At 39.6% G+C, this 19,500-nt stretch overlaps 2 protein-coding genes and 1 pseudogene across 4 annotated transcripts; 2 read left to right on the top strand and 1 right to left on the bottom strand.

Annotated features, from left to right (window-relative positions):
• The first annotated feature begins 616 nt into the window (after positions 1–616).
• Positions 617–4,503, top strand: LOC130504729 (probable LRR receptor-like serine/threonine-protein kinase At4g29180). 2 transcript variants are annotated; one of them, XM_056999360.1, is made up of 11 exons: positions 617–695; positions 955–1,989; positions 2,073–2,211; positions 2,302–2,373; positions 2,456–2,527; positions 2,607–2,687; positions 2,770–2,912; positions 3,013–3,263; positions 3,351–3,540; positions 3,614–3,803; positions 3,886–4,503. In XM_056999360.1, exons 1-11 carry the CDS (start codon positions 617–619, stop codon positions 4,358–4,360), a joined length of 2,727 nt encoding a protein of 908 aa, XP_056855340.1. In that variant the 3' UTR covers positions 4,361–4,503. The 2 variants fall into 2 exon arrangements, with proteins under 2 accessions (XP_056855340.1, XP_056855339.1); XM_056999359.1 differs by having other exon boundaries at positions 3,004–3,263.
• A 1,747-nt stretch (positions 4,504–6,250) lies between these two features.
• On the bottom strand, positions 6,251–7,698 carry LOC130504728 (zinc finger CCCH domain-containing protein 49-like; annotated as a pseudogene).
• Positions 7,699–12,894: 5,196 nt separating this feature from the next.
• Positions 12,895–14,709, top strand: LOC130504727 (uncharacterized). Of its 2 annotated transcripts, XM_056999357.1 has the most exons (3): positions 12,895–13,508; positions 13,577–13,670; positions 13,857–14,709. In XM_056999357.1, exons 1-3 carry the CDS (start codon positions 13,474–13,476, stop codon positions 14,547–14,549), a joined length of 822 nt encoding a protein of 273 aa, XP_056855337.1. In that variant the 5' UTR covers positions 12,895–13,473; the 3' UTR covers positions 14,550–14,709. The 2 variants fall into 2 exon arrangements, with proteins under 2 accessions (XP_056855337.1, XP_056855338.1); XM_056999358.1 differs by having other exon boundaries at positions 12,895–13,748; positions 13,829–14,707.
• Positions 14,710–19,500: the final 4,791 nt, after the last annotated feature.

Below are 19,500 nucleotides of genomic sequence, written 5' to 3'. Positions count from 1 at the left end.
TTCACATTTGCTAGCATCGAAGAGAAGACTCTAAATCAGATGGGTTTTTGCATATATCAGGCGGGAATCACCGAGGACTTTGACTACCTAGAGCTATCTTCATTCCCATTGAGCTCATCCTCCCATGATCCCGAAACTCCAAAGCAGCTTCTAGTAGATGATCAAGCTTAGTTCTAATACTATCCACCATAATAAGTTAACGACACTATAGTGTCTTTTATAGTTTCTGGTTCTAATAGTTGCAACTGTTCGTCTTTGTATGTGACTGAAGCATCTAAATCAAAAACTCGTTCACCAAGTTAAATAAGATACTTTACTGCTTCTGATGCTTGTGGTCTATTTGTCGGCTATGTACAATGTTGGCTTTGTCCTACCATTTTATTGGAGTTAATATAATATATCATGGGTGGTTGTTGACTTCCCTTGTAAATTTGTTGACAGCTGTATTACAACGTTATGTTATGCCTCGGCCGCTTTTGTTTTTTGAGACGTGAGCAGCACTTCATACTATACACAAAAGAAAACAGTGCGTAGACTTTTTGTACTTTGGGGTATTCTTAGTTATGTTTTTTATCTAACGATGATGAACTGATCTTTCTACAAATCGGAGAAGAACATGGGAGCTCACTCTGTTTTTCTCATCCTTTTTGGCGTCGCTGCCATTGCCATTGTTGTTCATGGCCAAGGCCAAGCAGGTTCGTGAGTCTTATCTTCCTCCTTTTCTGTCTCTTGATTTGAAAATGAGCCATCTTCAGACAAGATGACTTTACAACTTGTGATTTGTACTCTTCTCTTAACCATTCTACAAAACGAAGTTTCTTTAGATCATTGGGTTGCAATTTGACTAGAACAGCATTCTGATTATTGATAGAACTTGGGTGAGTTATATATGCTAGGTTGACCTGTAACCGGAATCTTGATTAAGAATTAAAAATGGTCCTTCCTTCCATCCAGGCTTCATCAGCATAGATTGTGGATCACCCCCTAACATAAACTACGTGGACACCGATACTGGCATCAGCTACACATGGGACGCAGCTTACATCAACTCTGGAGTCAACGCGAACGTATCCCAAGAATACGGTTACCCGGCCAACCCGGTTCTCCCCTTCCCCCTCGCCGACGTCAGATCTTTCCCTCAAGGAAACAGAAACTGCTACACCCTAACACCTTCCGACGGAAAAGGAAACCTTTACCTCATCAGAGCTTCCTTCATGTACGGTAACTACGACGGCCAAAAAGCTCTCCCCGAGTTCGATCTCTACGTAAACGTTAACTTCTGGTCCACGGTAACGTTCAGAAACGCCTCCGAGAACGTCATCAAAGAGATACTAACCTTCGCGGAGTCGGAGACTGTATATGTTTGCCTTGTGAACAAAGGTAAAGGAACTCCTTTCATATCAGCCTTGGAGCTAAGGCCAACAAACAGCTCGATCTACGGTACCGAGTTCGGGAGGAACGTCTCTTTAGTACTCTATCGAAGATACGACACAGGATACTTAAACGGAACGGGACGGTACCAAAAGGATGTGTACGATCGTATCTGGTCTCCATACTCTCAACCCTCTTGGAACACGACCATGACGACTGGCTACATCGATATTTTCCAGTCTGGTTATAAGCCACCAGATGAAGTTATCAAGACGGCTGCTTACCCTAGAAGCAACGACGAACCGTTGGAGTTGTCGTGGACATCAGACGATCCGAACGCTAGGTTCTACGCTTACCTATACTTTGCGGAGCTCGAGAGTCTCAAGAGGGACGAGAGCAGAAAAATCAAGATTTTCTGGAACGGTTCGCCTGTTTCGGGACCTTTCAACCCTTCTCCTGAGTACTCGATGACGCTGTCTAACTCGCGAGCTTTCACCGGTAAAGATCACTGGATCTCCGTCCAGAAGGCCTCTGATTCAACGCTTCCACCTATACTTAATGCGATCGAGATCTTTACAGCACAGTCTCTTGATGAATCTCCCACCACAGCTGAAGAAGGTATGTTCAATGATTATACTGAACCTTATTATCAACTGAGACTCACAGTTTTTTTTAAAAAAAATTTCTACTGTTAATGAAAGTTTACGCGATGGAAAGCATAAGATCAACATATAGCGTGCAAAAGGCGTGGACTGGTGATCCTTGCGCTCCAAGACTATTCCCTTGGGAAGGTGTTGGATGCATCTACAACGATTCTGACGACCATCATATCAAGTCCTTGTAAGTCCTTTCCTTCTTTAGCAAAACAAAACTTGATTTTTCGCTAAAAAAAAAAAGTTTTACCTGAGGATAGTTTGTTTCTGCCTGAAGGAATCTTAGCTCAAGCGGATTACAAGGACCAATAGCCTTAGCATTTGGAAATCTATCATATCTTGAGTCATTGTAAGTATACAATCCATACATACCTTTCCACCGTTACCTATAAGAAGACTAAGAGAGGTTTGCGTTGTTTTGTTTTCCCCAGGGATTTATCTAACAACAACCTAAGAGGATTTGTGCCGAACTTTTTGGCGGATCTTAAACAGTTGAAGTACCTGTAAGTTGATCACACACCGAGACTTTGTTTCAATGTTTATATTGACAAATATTCAATAATAATTGATTTTGTGTTGCAGAAATTTGAAAGGAAATAATTTTGTTGGGTTTATCCCAAAAGCTCTTAGGAAAGAATCAAAGTCTGGTGGACTTGCACTCAGGTACTGTCAAAAACCACTGAATCTTTTGCAGTCTCTTTACCATTTTCTGAAGCTAGTCAATTTCCTCTCTGTTAATTTCTAGTGTGGATGAACAAAACATTTGTCACTCACGTTCATGCCGGGATGGGAACAGCATCGTTGTGCCAATAGTTGTATCCACGTTACTAATCCTTCTCATTGCTGCCTTGGTTATCATATGCGTTATTCGAAGGGAAAGAAAAATAGGTAATTTAAGACGGTTTGTCATTTTTAACTTCAGTCTCACTGTTGATAATAATGTTGCTGAAAGAAAAACTAGTGTTTTAATTTTTCCTAGTGGATTTAGGAGCCTATTCAGGACCACTCCTGCCTTCAGGGAAGAGGAGGTTCACGTACAGTGAAGTCTCTAGCATTACAAACAACTTCGATAAAGTGATCGGTAAAGGAGGGTTTGGTATAGTATACCTTGGGTCCCTCGAGGATGGGACTGAGATTGCTGTAAAGATGATCAATGATTCTTCATTTGGAAAAAATAAAGGGTCATCATCATCGTCATCATCATCATCATCTAAAGTTTCCAAAGAGTTCCAAGTCGAGGTACTATAAAGACAGCCAAAAACATTAGTAACCAAAAATCAAATGAACACCAGAAACATTGTTTTTTTTTTATGAAATGTTTTGTAGGCAGAGCTTCTTTTGACAGTACATCACAGGAACTTAGCCTCGTTTGTTGGATACTGCGATGATGGTCGCAGTATGGCTCTCATCTACGAGTACATGGCCAATGGCAACTTGCAAGACTATCTTTCGAGCGAGGCTGCAGAGGATCTTAGCTGGGAGAAGCGACTCCATATAGCCATAGACTCTGCACAAGGTTGATATCAGTTTTCTAACATTATTTGGTATGGTTCAGTTCTAAAACTTGGTTTTGTTATTCCTCTTGGCAGGGTTGGAGTATTTGCACCATGGATGCAGACCACCAATAGTACACAGAGATGTTAAAACCGCAAACATTCTATTAAACGATAACTTGGAAGCCAAGATTGCCGATTTCGGTCTTTCTAAAGTCTTCCCTGGGGACGATCTTAGCCACGTCGTGACTGCAGTCATGGGCACTCCAGGCTACGTTGATCCAGAGTACGTTTTCCTTTTTATTTACCGGTTTATTCAGTAGACCTTTTCGGTTATTTCCGGTTTAAACATATCATCGTTTCGACAGGTACTACAACACGTTTAAGCTAAACGAGAAGAGCGACGTGTACAGCTTCGGAATCGTCCTCCTTGAGATCATAACCGGCCGGAGATCAATCATGAAAACCGACGACGGAGACAAGATGAACGTTGTCCACTACGTTGAGCCTTTCCTCGAGATCGGAGACATAGACGGCGTCGTGGACGCACGGCTTCAAGGCGACTTCTCCTCGAACTCGGCTTGGAAGTTCGTTGAGATCGCAATGTCTTGCGTTAAAGACAGAGGAATCCACAGACCTACGATGAACCAGATCGTGTCTGATCTTAAACAGTGCTTAGCAGCCGAGCTGGCACGTGAGCCGCAGAGCTTGCATGAGAAGAAAGAGAAGAACACGAAGACTGCTCCGGTTCGGAAATATAGCGTCAGTGACTATATTAGCTCGACCGGGTCGGTTTCGCTTACTTTTGGAGATTACAACACGTATGGCCCAACGGCAAGGTAGTGAGAAAAAAAATAATTCAAGGTTTGGTTGAGATCCTATCTTAAAATTGTTTTTTATGTGTTTAATGTTACGGTGTTCTATAATTTGTTTGAGTTGAGATTTAATTTTTGGTTTTAACGATTCATTTGTTTTTGTTTTCTTCTAAGAAAAATTGTAACCGCGAAATATTAATTGTAAGAAATACAAATGTTCTTGTGATGAAGCGAATTTTTTTTTTTGCAAACTTGTGATGAAGCGAATTGCTTCTAATCTAATGGTGTGTTCATTTTTTTGTAGCCATGATTAATTTAGCTAACCTCGTTGAAATGGACTTAATGTTAGGTATAGCCGGATCATTAATTACCGGACTAGTAGCTGACTGAGTCGAGCTTAATTTTTATATAACTATAATTTTGTTTCAAGAGTTTGAATTTTAGAAAAAGTGTTTTTTTCAATATTTTGTTTTGTTTTGTCACCATTTGATCAATTCCATACAGTTATTATGTCTTGTTCATTCCACGAGTAAAATTTTCGATTATAAAAGCAATATAGGCATAAAAATTAACTGGAGTTGGATAAACTTAGATCAACTTGTAATTTGGTTCGAGGTTGTTTTCTAATAGCCAAGTCGACCCATTTTCAATATTTTGTTTGCTCCAATCATACGTTTTGAGTTTTTATATCATATAATCTCTCATAACAAAAATAATGAAGTATGCAATATACATAGGTTTGTCAAAAAAATAATTATTTAAATATTTATAGAGGTAAATATTTAACAAATATGCTTTATAATTAACTTTTCTTTTTGACATTAGAGTCGAGATTGTGGGCTAATTTCCCTACACAAATCTATTAATTCGCTGATTACAGATTTGGCCGGTTCCCTATATAAACATATCATATTTCATTTAATTATATGTTACTTAATAATGTTATTTGTGATACCTAACATCAGACCCATATGTCGTTTTCAACATTAGTAAAGAGTACATCGCAAATTTTTCATTCTGAATCTGTATTTTGAACTGAGTATTTCAAAGGTCAAAATACCAGTAGTATGTTACTAATTGTGATTACTCGTTTATTTAAACATTTCACGTTGGTAAATTTTACTATTCAACAAAAAAATTCAAGTTTAATAATTTACGGAATTACCAAGAAAATCACTGACTCATTTTATTAAAACTCAGTCTTTCATCCTTCCTTTTTTTGTTTTTGTCTAATTAATTTTTTCTTTTATCATAGTGCTGATTTAGTCAGATTTTTCTTTGATGCTGCACGAATTGTATTGGTCAATGTCATTTTCTTATCTATGTTATCGATGAATGGTATTGGTTGTACTGGATAATGTCAGATCGAATGATTTGCGCAAACACTATTTTTACATTTGTTGAACCAGTTAAATCACACATTAAAGCTTTTAAACTCAGTCAAAAACTATTTTCAATATTCAGTAACAACAGAAGTAATTATACTGGATCAAAAAAATCTAAATGTAAAAGTGTTCTTTATCTAACAAAGAAGGCATTCCTTGACGCCAAGAAAGTTCTGAAATAGAAACTATCAACTCGCCTTTGGGCAGAAACAATGGCAATGTTGTTAGCTGTTTAACAAATGAATAAACTTGCATACAAGAAGATGATCTTTCTAGGTGATTGTGTGGAGCTAATCAGGAGCTTGGACCATTCATCAAGAGGACGAAAGCAGGATATATCAATGAAGCAACACTCTATAATTCAAGACATCTCGAACTTAGCTAAATGGAAAAGCTTTTGTTTCCACAATGTTCCTATAACTCTTGTTCATTGTGTTGATTAGCTAGAAGACCAGGTTTAACAATGAAAATTGTGAAATTACATGTGGCAACTAGTTAGTTATTGTGTGACTACATTTCCAAAAAAATGAAAATGTAGAAAAAAAAATTAGCATTCATTCAATGATAATAACAACCGAGTTACATTTAACATTATATTCTTAATAAACACGATACCATATTTATTTATAATAATAGATATATTACTAATCCATAATTAAAACCTTAGGCACATCTATACAACGAGATTTCATAGTCTTCTCAAAATCCTCCACAAAAATCCATATTTAATTATTATGACCGGATAATACGAAATTAGTAATTAATAATATGAACACACTTCTCCATTTGCTGCCTTATCAATGAGATTTTTGATATCCAGGTACGGGTCGGGTTTTTTTTTCTCTTACATCACCAGCTCAGATACCCACCCGACGTCAGGAGCTTCACCGGAGTTCTGATCCGGTTCAGCACGATCCATGCAATTCTCCTTGCTAAGTTTCTCAAACATCTTTGCTCGTAGCTCACGACCCGACTCAACGACCCGCTCCACTGCGGGCTCTTCCTCTAAACCATTCTCCCAAGTATCCATATTTCCGGGTCGGATCGTGATTGTATGAAGACTCTGAAGCCCATGACCCAAGATGGATCCTCTCGGCGACCCGAATCCGGATTGGTAGCATCTCAACGGACTATTGCAAGACGAAGGAAACGACTTCACCTGTAAGTTCCTAAACGATGACACGACGTCGTTTACGGAGCTACACCCGAGAGAGCGACTCAGCCCTCGGACTCATCGGCGGCGAGCTCGAAACCGGAGAAACCGAGAGCTGAAACGCTCTACGAACCGGAGACGACACGTCAAAGCAATCAACCCGGTCGGGGCTCCGGTTATGGAGAGACCTAAGCTGATCCGGCGAGTGAGCGAAGAAACAAACTCTCCGGCGACAGTTACCTCCGTCTTTGCACGGCTGAGTACGGTAACGAGCGGGGTGAAGCCAGCACTCGAACACCCCATGAGCAAACTCGCACGAGTCTCCTCTGATGCAACCGCCTTTGCGGAAGTCGGGGCAAGCCGTCCCGGAGTAGCTATACTTCGTCGGATCTCTCCGGCGAGCCTTCTCTCCGGGATGAGCGTACGGACACTCCGTCCAGTCGTGGCTCCGGCCGCGAGCGCACCTCCTGACTTTGAAGTCGTACATGCGGAAATGATCGCACGAGTAAGCGTCGACGGGAGAGTCCGGACCGAGCATATCCGGGTCGGAATCCGGATCCGGGTCGTTTGACGGGAGATAACGCTGCAGCGCCGCTAAGGCTTCGAGCATGGCGCAGTCCGGGCTGTTCATCGCCGGAGAAAAAAGCTCCTCGGTGACAGACCATGTAGGAATCTCCACCGTTGGGTACGTCCGGCGAGTTTCTCCGATCATCATGTTTTGTCGGAGGTGAAAGAGTTTTGTTATTTTTTTTTGTTGTTTGTTTGGTCATTCACCGGCAGAGCTTTATCTAGTAGAAATAGTTAACCATGGTTCGGTTAAATATTTTAACCGTAGTTAAGGTTATCTGCCTAAGACCAGGAGCTGCCTTTCTACTGCAGTTAAAAAGCTAAGCAAATAGATTACCGTTACAAGGCTGTGAGTTACGCTTATGTAACAGAGGCTTGTGACTTCTCCACGAATAGACTTTAGCTGGACTTTTCATGATGTGTACTTTTAGTGAAATGACTTTGAGTAAGTTGCAGTGACCGACGTGTGAGCGTAATAATTAAATAGGGTTAATTAGATTCATTCGGAAATCTAGTTGCCTTCCAAGGTCGGTCAGAGTTTAGATACGCTGAATGGCGACAAAAAATGAATAATAACCTTGTTTCGGGGCAACAATAAATAAATTAACTGTATTTTGATCAAAATAAAAATAAAAATAAAAATAATAAATTAATTGTCTTAGTCTTTGACGTTGCATATTAACCTCGATATAATCCGAAGACCTAGTCTTTTATGATTATTTTAGTTTAATTATTAAATAGTTTCTCTTTCTTTTATTTGTTTTTATCTAAAGTATGTTAAATTTTAAAATGTTACCACTAACCAGGTAATATATGCAGCTTAAAAATCAATTTAGTACTTTATTTTGTATAAGGAACTAAAATGATCATAACTACTTCTCGAAACTTCTCATAATGTTACCGAGTACCAATTTGGATAAAGGGTTTAACAAAAGGAGAGATGTATAAGAAATGTGTCGGGATGAAGTAGACATGTTGGAGAAGATTTGGAATAACGTTTAAAGCCATTAAAGGAGCAAACATTTATGTTTCTTTGCTAAAACTGGAAGCAATTCCATATCCCCTAAACACAAATCAACCTCTCATGTATCATTTCTTCTTTCTTTGTCGCTTTTTTTTTCTCTCTTTCATTCACATAAATGTTTTTTGTTTTCTTTTTCTTTGTTCCTAACTATTTGCCTTTAACAAAGTTTGAACACTTTACCAAAAAAAAACTATTGAACAGTTTTGTTGAAATATAAAGAGTTTGTGCTGTTTATATTTATATACCTGGTTATGAGTATTCTTATTTTTCCTCTTGCCATGACATAACTATGAGGCTCAGTTTGTGACAGATATATTTTCCTATATCTAACGAAGAAGACAGTGCACAAAAATCTAAAAACGTGTAGCTCATAAGTCATAAGACTCAATGAAGAACTATTATTGATTGGAAGATAGTGTGATGTATGTACACTACTCTACACACATGCCTTCGTTTTCATAGTTCCCGAACCGTGTGTATGTACCGACCAATGTATATGGTGTTGTAGTTCACTCTTACTGGCCGAAACTGTATATATTTCTTTAAACGTCAGTTCTTCCTCTATCAACTTGCAAGTTGCAAATGCAGTCCAATCAATAGACAGACATCAAAAACTTATATAGATTATTTCTCTTTTGATTCCTACTTGCTTAGATATTTATCCGACATCCAAGTAGCAGCTTTACTTTTTTTTTTGTATTAGAAAGATCGATTTATAGATTTCAATGAGAAAATTTGTTCATTATTTAGCATATATTTATCTTTCAAATTTCAATTATTTGTAGTTAAGTATTAACCGGTGCAATACTATTTAGGGAGAATTACCAATTGTGACTCAAAACTTGGAGTCAAACCCAAAAGAGTACCCCAACTTGGGTCAAAGGCAAAAGTAACTTAAAAGGCTATTGAAATTACAACTATCTCCTTGTGAACAAACAAAAAAACGGATTTTTTTTTACGTTTCTACCCCTCGCAAGTCGTCTGTAAACAGACGACTTGAAAATAAGTCGTCCAGACGACTTTAAGTTAAGTCGTCTGGACAGTTATTCTTAAACATAATTTAAAAATTTTGTAAAAAATATTTTGATAAGTGAAAAATTGGAATTATGTAATTAACATATGTCTTAAGAGATATAAATTAATATATAACAAATTTCAATTGTTTTCAGCCCAGATGAGTGAAAGTAGTGAGTCATGATATTCTTTAGTTTATGTTTCATCAACATATGTTGTAGTATTGTATGTGTTCTTAGGGTTAGATTTTGGAAAGCATTAAAACCGTTTTTGAAAATTTTTAAAATTACCTAGGCGTGTTCGTTTCTGTGTATAGTAAACACTATTGAAGTATAATTTGATTTTATAACGTGGTTAGTAAGTTAATTTAGTCATTTTAGTTTAGGGGTTCATTTTAGGGTATTGGACGACTTAATATTTAGTCTTCTGTTCCCAGACGACTAAATATTAGGTCGTCTGATGTACATTATCAGCCAGAATAAGTCGTCTAAACCGGACCAAACCTTAAAGTTTACCAATGTACTTTTAAAGCTAACCGGATTATTTACCCAATATATAAGGTGATTTTTTTTTTTTTTTTCATTTTCCGCGAACAGAAACCCTAACAGTTCTCTCTCACCGGCGATATCAAAGGCGATTCGAATTCCCACTATTTCCGAACAACCATCGTTCTCAACGTCGGCTATCTATCTCACTTCATTCTCACCGTTGTCGCCGCAGCTTCTTCTAACCCTAGCGCCGCCGATTCCTCTAAACCCTAGCGCCCCCGCTTCCACTATTTCCGAACAAACCGTCGCCCTCGCCACCGTGCTCACCAACGTTCTCACCGCCGCTTACTCTAAACACTAGCTAGCACCGCCGTTTCTTCTAAACCCTAGCGCCGCCGCTTCTTCTAAACCCTAGCGCCGCCGCTTCTTCTCTGTAAACCGTAGCGCCGTTTCTCTGTAAACCCTAACGCCGGTAAGTCATCAAACTCGTGGAAAAGATGAACATAAAACGTTGTCTCTTTCAATTTACTCATTCTCACCGTTTCACGTTTATTTTTTCAGATCTATAACCACAATGACGAGTACTCGAACTCCTTCTGCGACTAATCAGGTCCGCTTGAAATTTTTCTACTGGAAGACTTGTAAGTAAGTCGTCTGGAAAGTCTTCAACCTGGACGACTTAGTACGTCCATTTGGAAGACTTTCCAGACGACTTAAATATAAGTCGTCAACTAAGTCGTCCAGTTGGACGACTTTCTAGACGACTTATATTTAAGTCGTCTACTAAGTCGTCTGGAGTAACAATTAAGGCGTGATTGATTTAGCTTGTGTTCTGACTTCTATTGTTGTCTTTGATTATTTTGCAGACAAAAAGGATGGATATTCCAGAACTCCCCCGTAGGTTATACACATTAGGGGAAGAGCCAGAACCCCACAATAGCATTTCGTATCATACGGATAACACGAAGTTGCATACTGCTCTTAGGGAAGCTCTCACTGATGCTGAATTTGAAGAGCTCAAGGAGTCGAGATTGGGAGTTTTCATCAAGTTCAAGGAGCAGGGATTTGGTTGGGCTTCAAGGCTGGTTCACCACTTGCTCGGTTTAAAGCTGGACATTAAGAAGAAGTACGAGATGTGGTGTCTCGTTGGTCCAGAACCTGCGAGGTTTTCACTGTTAGAGTTTGAAAACATCACTGGTCTAAACTGCGACTACATCGAGGACCTTGAGACACCAGAATGTGAAGTTACCCCACAGATGGTTTCTTTCTGGGAGATGATGGGAGTTCATCGGGAAGCTGGGCCAAGTACTGATCAGATAATAGCAGCACTGAAGAGATGCGGGGATTGGTCCAGGGAAGATCGCAAGCGACTCGCGTACCTTTCCATCTTCACTGGATTCATTGAAGGGAAAAAGTTCTCAAGCGCTACACGAGCTACTCTCGCAAGGCTAGTGATGGATTTAGAAAGGTTTGAGAATTATCCATGGGGGAGAGTCGCGTTTAAGGTGCTGATGGACTCTTTGTGGAACAAAGATATTACTGGCTGTTACACCGTGGATGGCTTTATACAAGTTCTTCAGGTCTGGGCGTACGAAGCTATTCCGGGATTGGGTGCTAGTATTGGTCTACCCAGAGCAAACAGTCCGTCTCCACCGATTCTGGCTTACGACGGCAGCAGAGGCCGCAGATTCATGAAAGCTGCTATCTTGAGTCAGGTACCTTTCCATCTTCACTTAATTAAGTCGTCCGGAAGGTCTTCCAGCTGGACGACTTAGTAGACGACTTATTATAAGTCGTCTGGAAGGTCTTCCAGCTGGACGACTTAGTAGACGACTTATTATAAGTCGTCTGGAAGGTCTTCCAGCTGGACGACTTAGTAGACGACTTATTATAAGTCGTCTGGAAGGTCTTCCAGCTGGACGACTTAGTAGACGACTTATTATAAGTCGTCTGGAAGGTCGTCCAGCTGGACGACTTAGTAGACGACTTATAATAAGTCGTCTGGAAGGTCGTCCAGCTGGACGACTTAGTTGACGACTTATAATTAAGTCGTCTATTTAGTATTTTGTTTCAAATATCTAACTCGATTCTTCTTCTATTTACTGCAGACCCGCGTGATCAACTTTGTTGAGAAGGACATTAGTGAAATGTGGCCAAAATGGGACTCTGAGGTTGAGGACGTGCCCGCGGAGAACATCATTAAAGTCATGTATGATCGGAGACCGTGGAAGTGGACCATGGATTGCTGGGAAGTCACTGGTACAAAACCTAAGTTTGTGACTCCATCGAAAAGAGCCAAAGAGATGGTTGTGGAGGAGGTGGAGGAAGACAATCAGAGACCTCGGAAGAAAGCTCGTAAAGAGGCTCCTAAAGAGGCTCCTAAAGAGGCTAGAGAAGAGGCTCCTACAGAGGCTAGAGAAGAGGCTACAGAAGAGGCTAGAGAAGAGGCTAGTTGGGTGACCAGAGAGGAGTTAGAAAATATGTTCAAGGACTTAAGAAGTGGCTTAGGTGACATGATGAAAGATGGGTTTAAGAAGTGCATCAGGGAGATTAGGAAGATCTCCGATAGATTGGAAGCTGTGGAGAAGAAGGTTGGTGTCACCAATCAGGCTACCCCTCAAGCCCCAGAAACCGGGGTTAGTAACAAACAGCCTACCCCACAAGCCCCAGAAACCGGGGTTAGTAACAAACAGACTACTCCTCAAAAGGATCAGCCTACACTTCAAACCAATCATCCTACTCCTCCCACCAGACAGCCTGCTCCTCAAAAGGCAAAGCCTACTCCTCAAAAGGCAAAGCCTACTCCTCAAACGAAACAGCCTGCTCCTCAAACTAAACAGCCTGCTCCTCAAACTAAACAGCCTGCTCAAACGAAACAGCCTGCTCCTCAAACGAAACAGCCTGCTCCTCAAAAGGCAAAGCATTCTCCTCAAAAGAAACAGCCTTCTCCTCTGCCCAAAGAGGTTAGTATCAAATCCTCTCCCAACAAGAATTAAGTCGTCCAGGGTCTTCTAGTTGTCCAGACAACTTTTATTTAAGTCGTCCAGGGTCAACTAGTCGTCCAGACAACTTTTATTTAAGTCGTCCAGGGTCAACTAGTCGTCCAGACAACTTTTATTTAAGTCGTCCAGGGTTAACTTGCAACTTTTATTGCAGAGATTGTTGTCGGAGGATACAGCAGATGAGGCGATCTCGGTATATAAGATCTTGCCGGAGGATAAAGCAGATGGTGTCACCTCCAAAGAGATTGTTCCTCTCACTTCCACTGACCAACCGAGCTTCGCTTCCAACGATCAACAACCGAGCTTCGCTTCCACCGATCCAAGCGTTCCAGTTTCAGAACCGAGCCTGGTTGTATTGGACAAAACAGCTCCCACTGCTTCTGTGCGTGCAAGGAGTGAACGAACGAAGAAACCTGCTCCCACGCAGATATCTCCTTATACGGCAGAGAGAAGGAAACTCCTTAGAGTGGGAAAGTATAATCCATTTCCCACACTAAACAGACCTAAGATGAAGGAGCTCGCTGATTGGTTGAAAACTGATCCGTAAGTGATTGCTTTACCCATAATAGCTTGATTTAGTCTACCAAAACTGATTGCTTTTTTGTTTGCAGTGATTATTTCACTAAGGAAGAGGACAAACCACGTACATCACCAACTTGGTGGTATCAAAAACTCCGGACACCCAAAGCATGGCTGGAAGACGTAGTAAGTCTTCTGCTTATCTTTAAGTCGTCTGGTAACTTGTCTTTGTATAGATTTGTAAATATATAAGTCGTCTGGAAGGTTTTCCAGCTGGACGACTTATTTGTAAGTCGTCCAGCTGGAAAACCTTCCAGACGACTTACAAATAAGTCGTCTGGAAGGTTCTAACTTGTATTATTTTATATGCAGCATATAGATGCTTGGATGAATGTGCTGAGGCAGAGGTATAAGGAGAACCCACAATGTTTCCGGAGCGAGCGAATGTGCTTCCTGGATCACAACTTTACCCAGTCTTGGAGAGAACAGTATCTGTTCTTCAAAGCATCGTCGTCTGATCACAATGGTTTAGGAAAAATGCTACCTAGTGGGGCGGCGAGTTTGTATGACGGATCAATGCCTTCATTTTGCCAATCAAACAAGAAGTGGGGGGAGGACATTGATGATATCTATGCGCCACTGAACTTGGACAACAAACATTGGGTGGCTATTTGGATATCGATCCCTAAGAGGCACATAGTCGTCTGGGACAGCATACCTTCAACTACCATACCAGAAAGATGGGATGAGATAATGGAGCCTTTTCTCGAGATGGTCCCTTATCTGATTGTGGAGTGCGGAGACCAGATGCATGGGTTGGAGCGATACACATATGAGAGACTGCTGAAAGATGTACCCACGGCCAACAATGGTGATTGTGGCGTGTACGCTGCAAAGTACATTGAATGTCATGCTCTTGGGGTCCCCTTTAGCCCTAAAGACTTTGCTAGGTCCAATGCGAAGACTATGAGGGATAATATGGCTTTGGTTATATGGACGGAGCTTGTTGATCAGCATTTGAAAGATAATGAGGATGGTGGTATGTTTGTGGGCATGTATGATTAGATACACAAATCTAACTTGTATAGATTTTTTAACTTGTATAGATACACAAATCTATTTGTATATTTGAACTATTTGTATACACAAATCTATTTGTATATTTGAACTATTTGTATACACAAATCTATTTGTATGTTTGTGGGCATGTATGATTTATTTGATTTTCTAACTTGTATAGATTTTCTAACTTGTATAGATTTTCTAACTTGTGTAAGGTTTTCCAGCTGGACGACTTACAAATAAGTCGTCTGGAAGGTTTTCCAGCTGGACGACTTACAAATAAGTCGTCTGGAAGGTTTGGACGACTTCCAAATGGACGACTTACAAATAACTGGACGTCTAAAAGGTTTGAAAAAAATACACTTAGGGATAGTAGAAGGTAGTCTAAAAATAAAATACACTGGACGACTTCGTAAAAGGTCGTCTAAAAAATACACTTGAAGGGATAGTAGAAGGTAGTCTAAACACTGGACGACTTAAATACACTGGACGACTTAGTAAAAGGTCGTCTAAAAAAAATACACTTGAAGGGATAGTAGAAGGTAGTCTAATACACTGGACGACTTCGTAGAAGGTAGACGAAACACTGGACGACTTAGAAATTAGTCGTCTGGACGGGTAATCAAGACTGGACGACTTAAATTTAGGTCGTCTGGACAACTAGTCAACTGGTTGTGTACATTGTGGTTTCGTATGGCCAGTTTCCTTGCAGTTTGAGCATCTCCGTGCCCTGTGTTTCTTCCTGGGTTTGTGTCCTCTCATCCTAGATAGCTCCAACCAAGATTGCCATCTTGATTTCTTCTGTCTCCCCGGACCACGCTTTACGTTTGGAGGAAAGCATTCTCGTTCCTCAATATGTTGTGACACGATAGGATATATATTCTCTGAGTATCCTGCATACAGATGATTCTTTGAGTAAAGTGGACATACAAGTGTGTCGATATGCACACCAGCATGTGTTCCAGCTGCTATAGCATGAGAGCAAGGTATTTTCTCCACTCCATAGACACCACAATCACACTTTACATGTTCCAAATCAACCACACAGTCCATTTTGCCACCTTTGACAAAGAAACGCCATCCATCAATTGGTTCGACCGTCATCGTATCCGCTATCTCTGATCGAACAGCAAGCAAGTATTCAACACCCCGGCTATGTACAGTTGGGAGACTCAAAGCATCTTGTCTCCTTTTCCAATACCATTTTCCTAACTTCTGCCTTATGAACTCCAGCAGGAACGGAATCGGAAATCCTCTTGCTCGCTTCAGTGCGGAATTAATAGATTCAGCGATGTTGCTTGTTTTTATGTTGAACCTGTTCCCCTTACAATAAACCCTTGACCATAGCTTGGCGTCGGCCTTCTCCAAATACGTTGCAAGTTCCGGGTTTGCACTCCGTATCTCAGCCATGTACCGGTTAAAATCGTAAACCGTGTGCGCATAAGCAGCCCCTTTCACCAAGTACATGAGATGTTTCCCTTTAAACTTTTTGACAATGTTATCTTGAAGGTGATAATAACATATTCCTCGGGTTGCCCAAGGAAACACCTTCTCACACGCACTTTTAATGGCCGCGTGCCGGTCAGAGACTATCACCAGAGGCTTGTCATGAGATATACAACTAGCCAATTTTGTGAAAAACCATTCCCAAGAAGGTTCATCTTCAGCATCCACGATCCCAAAAGCCAATGGGAATATCTGAAAATTGCCATCTTGTGCGGCTGCAACTAACATAACACCTCCATACTTTCCACTTAGGTGAGTTCCATCCACCACAATGACCCTTCTCTGATACTTAAAACCTTTGATAGAAGCTCCAAAAGAGAGAAATAGATACTTAAATCTTTTCTTAGAATCAAGTTCTATAGCCGTGATAGAATCAGGATTTGCAATGGAGATTTGCTCGAGATATGAAGGCAGACGCGAATACCCTTCTTCTGCTGATCCTCTCACCAATTTCTGTGCATATAACAGTGCTCTGTATGAAGTGGTGTAATCAAGCGTCATGCCAAACATGTTCTTCATTGCATCAGTGATATGCTGTGGAGTTATCCCATCAATGATCCCAACACGATCAATGAAAAGACTACCAACATACTTTGGAGTACAGTGTCTCCGCTGAGCGATTCGGTCTCCAATTGAGCATAAATGTTTTTCCACATACTTTGTTACCCAAAACGTGTTTGGCCCATGTTTCACACTCGCTCTGATCTTCCATCCACAACCGCTAACCCGACATATTGCCACAAGGAGAGTTTTTGTTGATTTGTATATTCTGAAAGAAAACCTACCCCTCACTGCTGTCAACCGCAGCTCTGAAAGCAGTGCATCCTTGCTAACAAAACTCTGGTTGACATAGATGCTGGTACAATCCGATTTTCCTCCTTCAATAGCATTTGTCTTAGCATATGTCTTTTCAATTTCTTCAAAACAAATATTATCATCATCTTCCTCGTCCTCATCTAGAACCTTTCCATAAAGACTGTAATCCCCACCATTCTGATCCGTTTCACCAACAATAGTGTTATCAGCATCCTCCTCCCCATTTTCCTCCTCCCCATTTTCCTCCTCCCCATCTTGATTTTCATCTTCAACAGACTCATTATCACCAACATCTTCAAAACATTCATCAGCCTCATCATTATCACCAACATCTTCTTCCCATTCACCAGCTTCATCATTATCACCAACATCTTCTTCCCATTCACCAGCTTCTTCTCTTTTCTCTGAAACCGTTTCCACCTTGCTGCGGCTTGATACACAAAGACATACTCTATGCGTTTTGAGTATCTCGAGCAAGTTTCGAACTTGTCTATCACTTGTAACATGAATGGGAGGACTGCCTGGAGTCATCATCATTTCTGCTGGTAATGAGTAGCTAATCTCCACAGTCACTGATCTCATGTCCAGGTTATAATCTTCTTGAGCCATTGCAACAAGTTCAGCATGTGTTGAATCTTCATTCAATAAAAACAATCTTGCTCCTTTGAGATCATCAACCACAAAATCCCAACGGAAATCTCTCAACAACCATTCTCCATACACTGCATGTAACTTAAAAATCATCTGCAAATATTCAAAATAAAACACATTAGTAAACATAGAGAAAATGAAGAAGTTCAATAAACATTATCGCAGACGACTTAGATTTAAGTCGTCCAGAAGACTTAAAGGTAAGTCGTCTAAAGAGGTCACTTTTGCAATTGAAAATTAAAAGGGACGACTTAATTCTAAGTCGTCCGGCTTTGTTTGTTAAAAAAAAATTTCAGACGACTTATATATAAGTCGTCTACGAAAAACGGGCTAGTTTTGCATTTGACCGAATCGTGTCAGATCTTTGACTATTTCTGGACGACTTATAATTCAGTCGTCTCTGGAAAGTAAAAATTTCAATATTTTATTCAAACTAGACGACTTACGTAAGTCGTCCTAGGTTAGTTTTGTAATTGAAAAATAAAACTTGAAATTTAACTTTCTCCAGACGACTTAACTAAAAGTCGTCCAGCTAGACGACTTAATTTAAGGTCGTCCGGGATAAGCAAGGTTTGGACGACTTAATTGGGAAAAATTCTGGACGACTTTGCTTTCCCCGGACGACTTTAAATTAAGTCTTCTGACGGGACGACTTTATATTATGTCGTCTGGTAAAAGTTAAATTATGAAGTTTTATTTTTCAACTACAAAACTAACCTAAGACGACTTACACGTAAGTCGTCTAGTTTAATAAAATATTGAAATTTTAACTTTCCGAGAGACGACTGAATTATAAGTCGTCCAGAAATAGTCAAAGATCTGACACGATTCGGTCAAATGCAAAACTAGCCTGTTTCTCGTAGACGACTTATATATAAGTCGTCTGGAGTGTTTTTTTTCAACAAACAAAGCTGGACGACTTAGTTTAAGTCGTCCGTTTGACCAGAAGACTCATCAGTAAGTCTTCTACATACAGATGACTTACTTGTAAGTCTTCTACGCGAACAGATTTTGAAAAAAATTCAAATTCGTACCTTAAACTAGGTGAGATGACTTCGTTTGCACACAGGGTCTTCTCCAACCACCCAGAACCTCAAACGAAAGCAACCGTAAGTCAAAACGAAAGAAATATGGCTCTGTCAACCATCGACCATATTTTGAATCAAAAGCTTCAGTTTTTTGGATGAATATGGAGAGAAAGTGAAAGAAATGTTGTTTTTAGTTCATAACAATTGAAACAGAGAGAGTGTAAAGAGATTTACGTGCATTAAAGGGCATTAAAAGCTCCAAACAGTTCGTACAAGGTTGTTCCCACTATTCATGGCAGTGGCAATATTGTAAATACTTGAAGAAAATGAGGTTGAGACAGTAAAGAAGCCATTTTCGAAAAAAAAAAAAAGGGTTAATGGCATTTTCGTAGATAAAATGCAGATGTGGGGTTAAAAACTCAAAAAAAAAAATGAGTCAAAAGAAAAGGTTAGTTTTCTGTTTGAATTCAAGTTTTGAGTCACTTTTGCAATAAGCCCAGTTTTAAAGTTTGGATATTAAATAAGCAAAAATAATTAGTGGGATATTAAATTGGGTAGTGAAAAAGTTTGGGTATTAAAAAGAATAAAATTTTAGTTCGGGGTATTTTTTGGAATTTCCCTTTTAATGTAATTATAGAATGAAATTATGTTATTTAAAAATTTTTAATAATTATAAAACTTATGGAAAAGTAAATAATTAATTTATAAAATTTAAAATATATAATAAAATTTATATCTAAATATTAATAAAATATAATCTATTATTATATATTTATTTGTATTAAACATGATTTTTCATTTTACATATGTTACATTTTAAATAATAAATATTTTAGATTTAGGCTAATCTACATAAGAAAAAAAGTTTTTTTTTGCTGTAGCTTTAAAAATAACTAAAATCATGATTGAAAAAAGATTAGTAAAGTTTAATGATATGATTTAAACTTTTCAAA

This window comes from Raphanus sativus, unplaced genomic scaffold (assembly GCF_000801105.2).
Source record: "Raphanus sativus cultivar WK10039 unplaced genomic scaffold, ASM80110v3 Scaffold1763, whole genome shotgun sequence".
Taxonomy (NCBI): Eukaryota; Viridiplantae; Streptophyta; class Magnoliopsida; order Brassicales; family Brassicaceae; genus Raphanus; species Raphanus sativus.
This window is presented reverse-complemented; position numbering and strand designations above follow the sequence as displayed.

What these genes read in the sequence shown, in the direction of transcription:
- LOC130504729 (XM_056999359.1), top strand. Translation starts at nt 617, where the DNA reads ATGGGAGCTCACTCTGTTTTTCTCATCCTTTTTGGCGTCGCTGCCATT. An exon ending in TCATGGCCAAGGCCAAGCAG is followed by an intron (nt 696 to 954) that starts GTTCGTGAGTCT and finishes CCTTCCATCCAG; the next exon opens with GCTTCATCAGCATAGATTGT. An exon ending in TCTGGTGGACTTGCACTCAG is followed by an intron (nt 2,688 to 2,769) that starts GTACTGTCAAAA and finishes GTTAATTTCTAG; the next exon opens with TGTGGATGAACAAAACATTT.
- LOC130504727 (XM_056999357.1), top strand. Translation starts at nt 13,474, where the DNA reads ATGAAGGAGCTCGCTGATTGGTTGAAAACTGATCC. An exon ending in GATTGGTTGAAAACTGATCC is followed by an intron (nt 13,509 to 13,576) that starts GTAAGTGATTGC and finishes TTTTGTTTGCAG; the next exon opens with TGATTATTTCACTAAGGAAG. An exon ending in AAGCATGGCTGGAAGACGTA is followed by an intron (nt 13,671 to 13,856) that starts GTAAGTCTTCTG and finishes TTTTATATGCAG; the next exon opens with CATATAGATGCTTGGATGAA.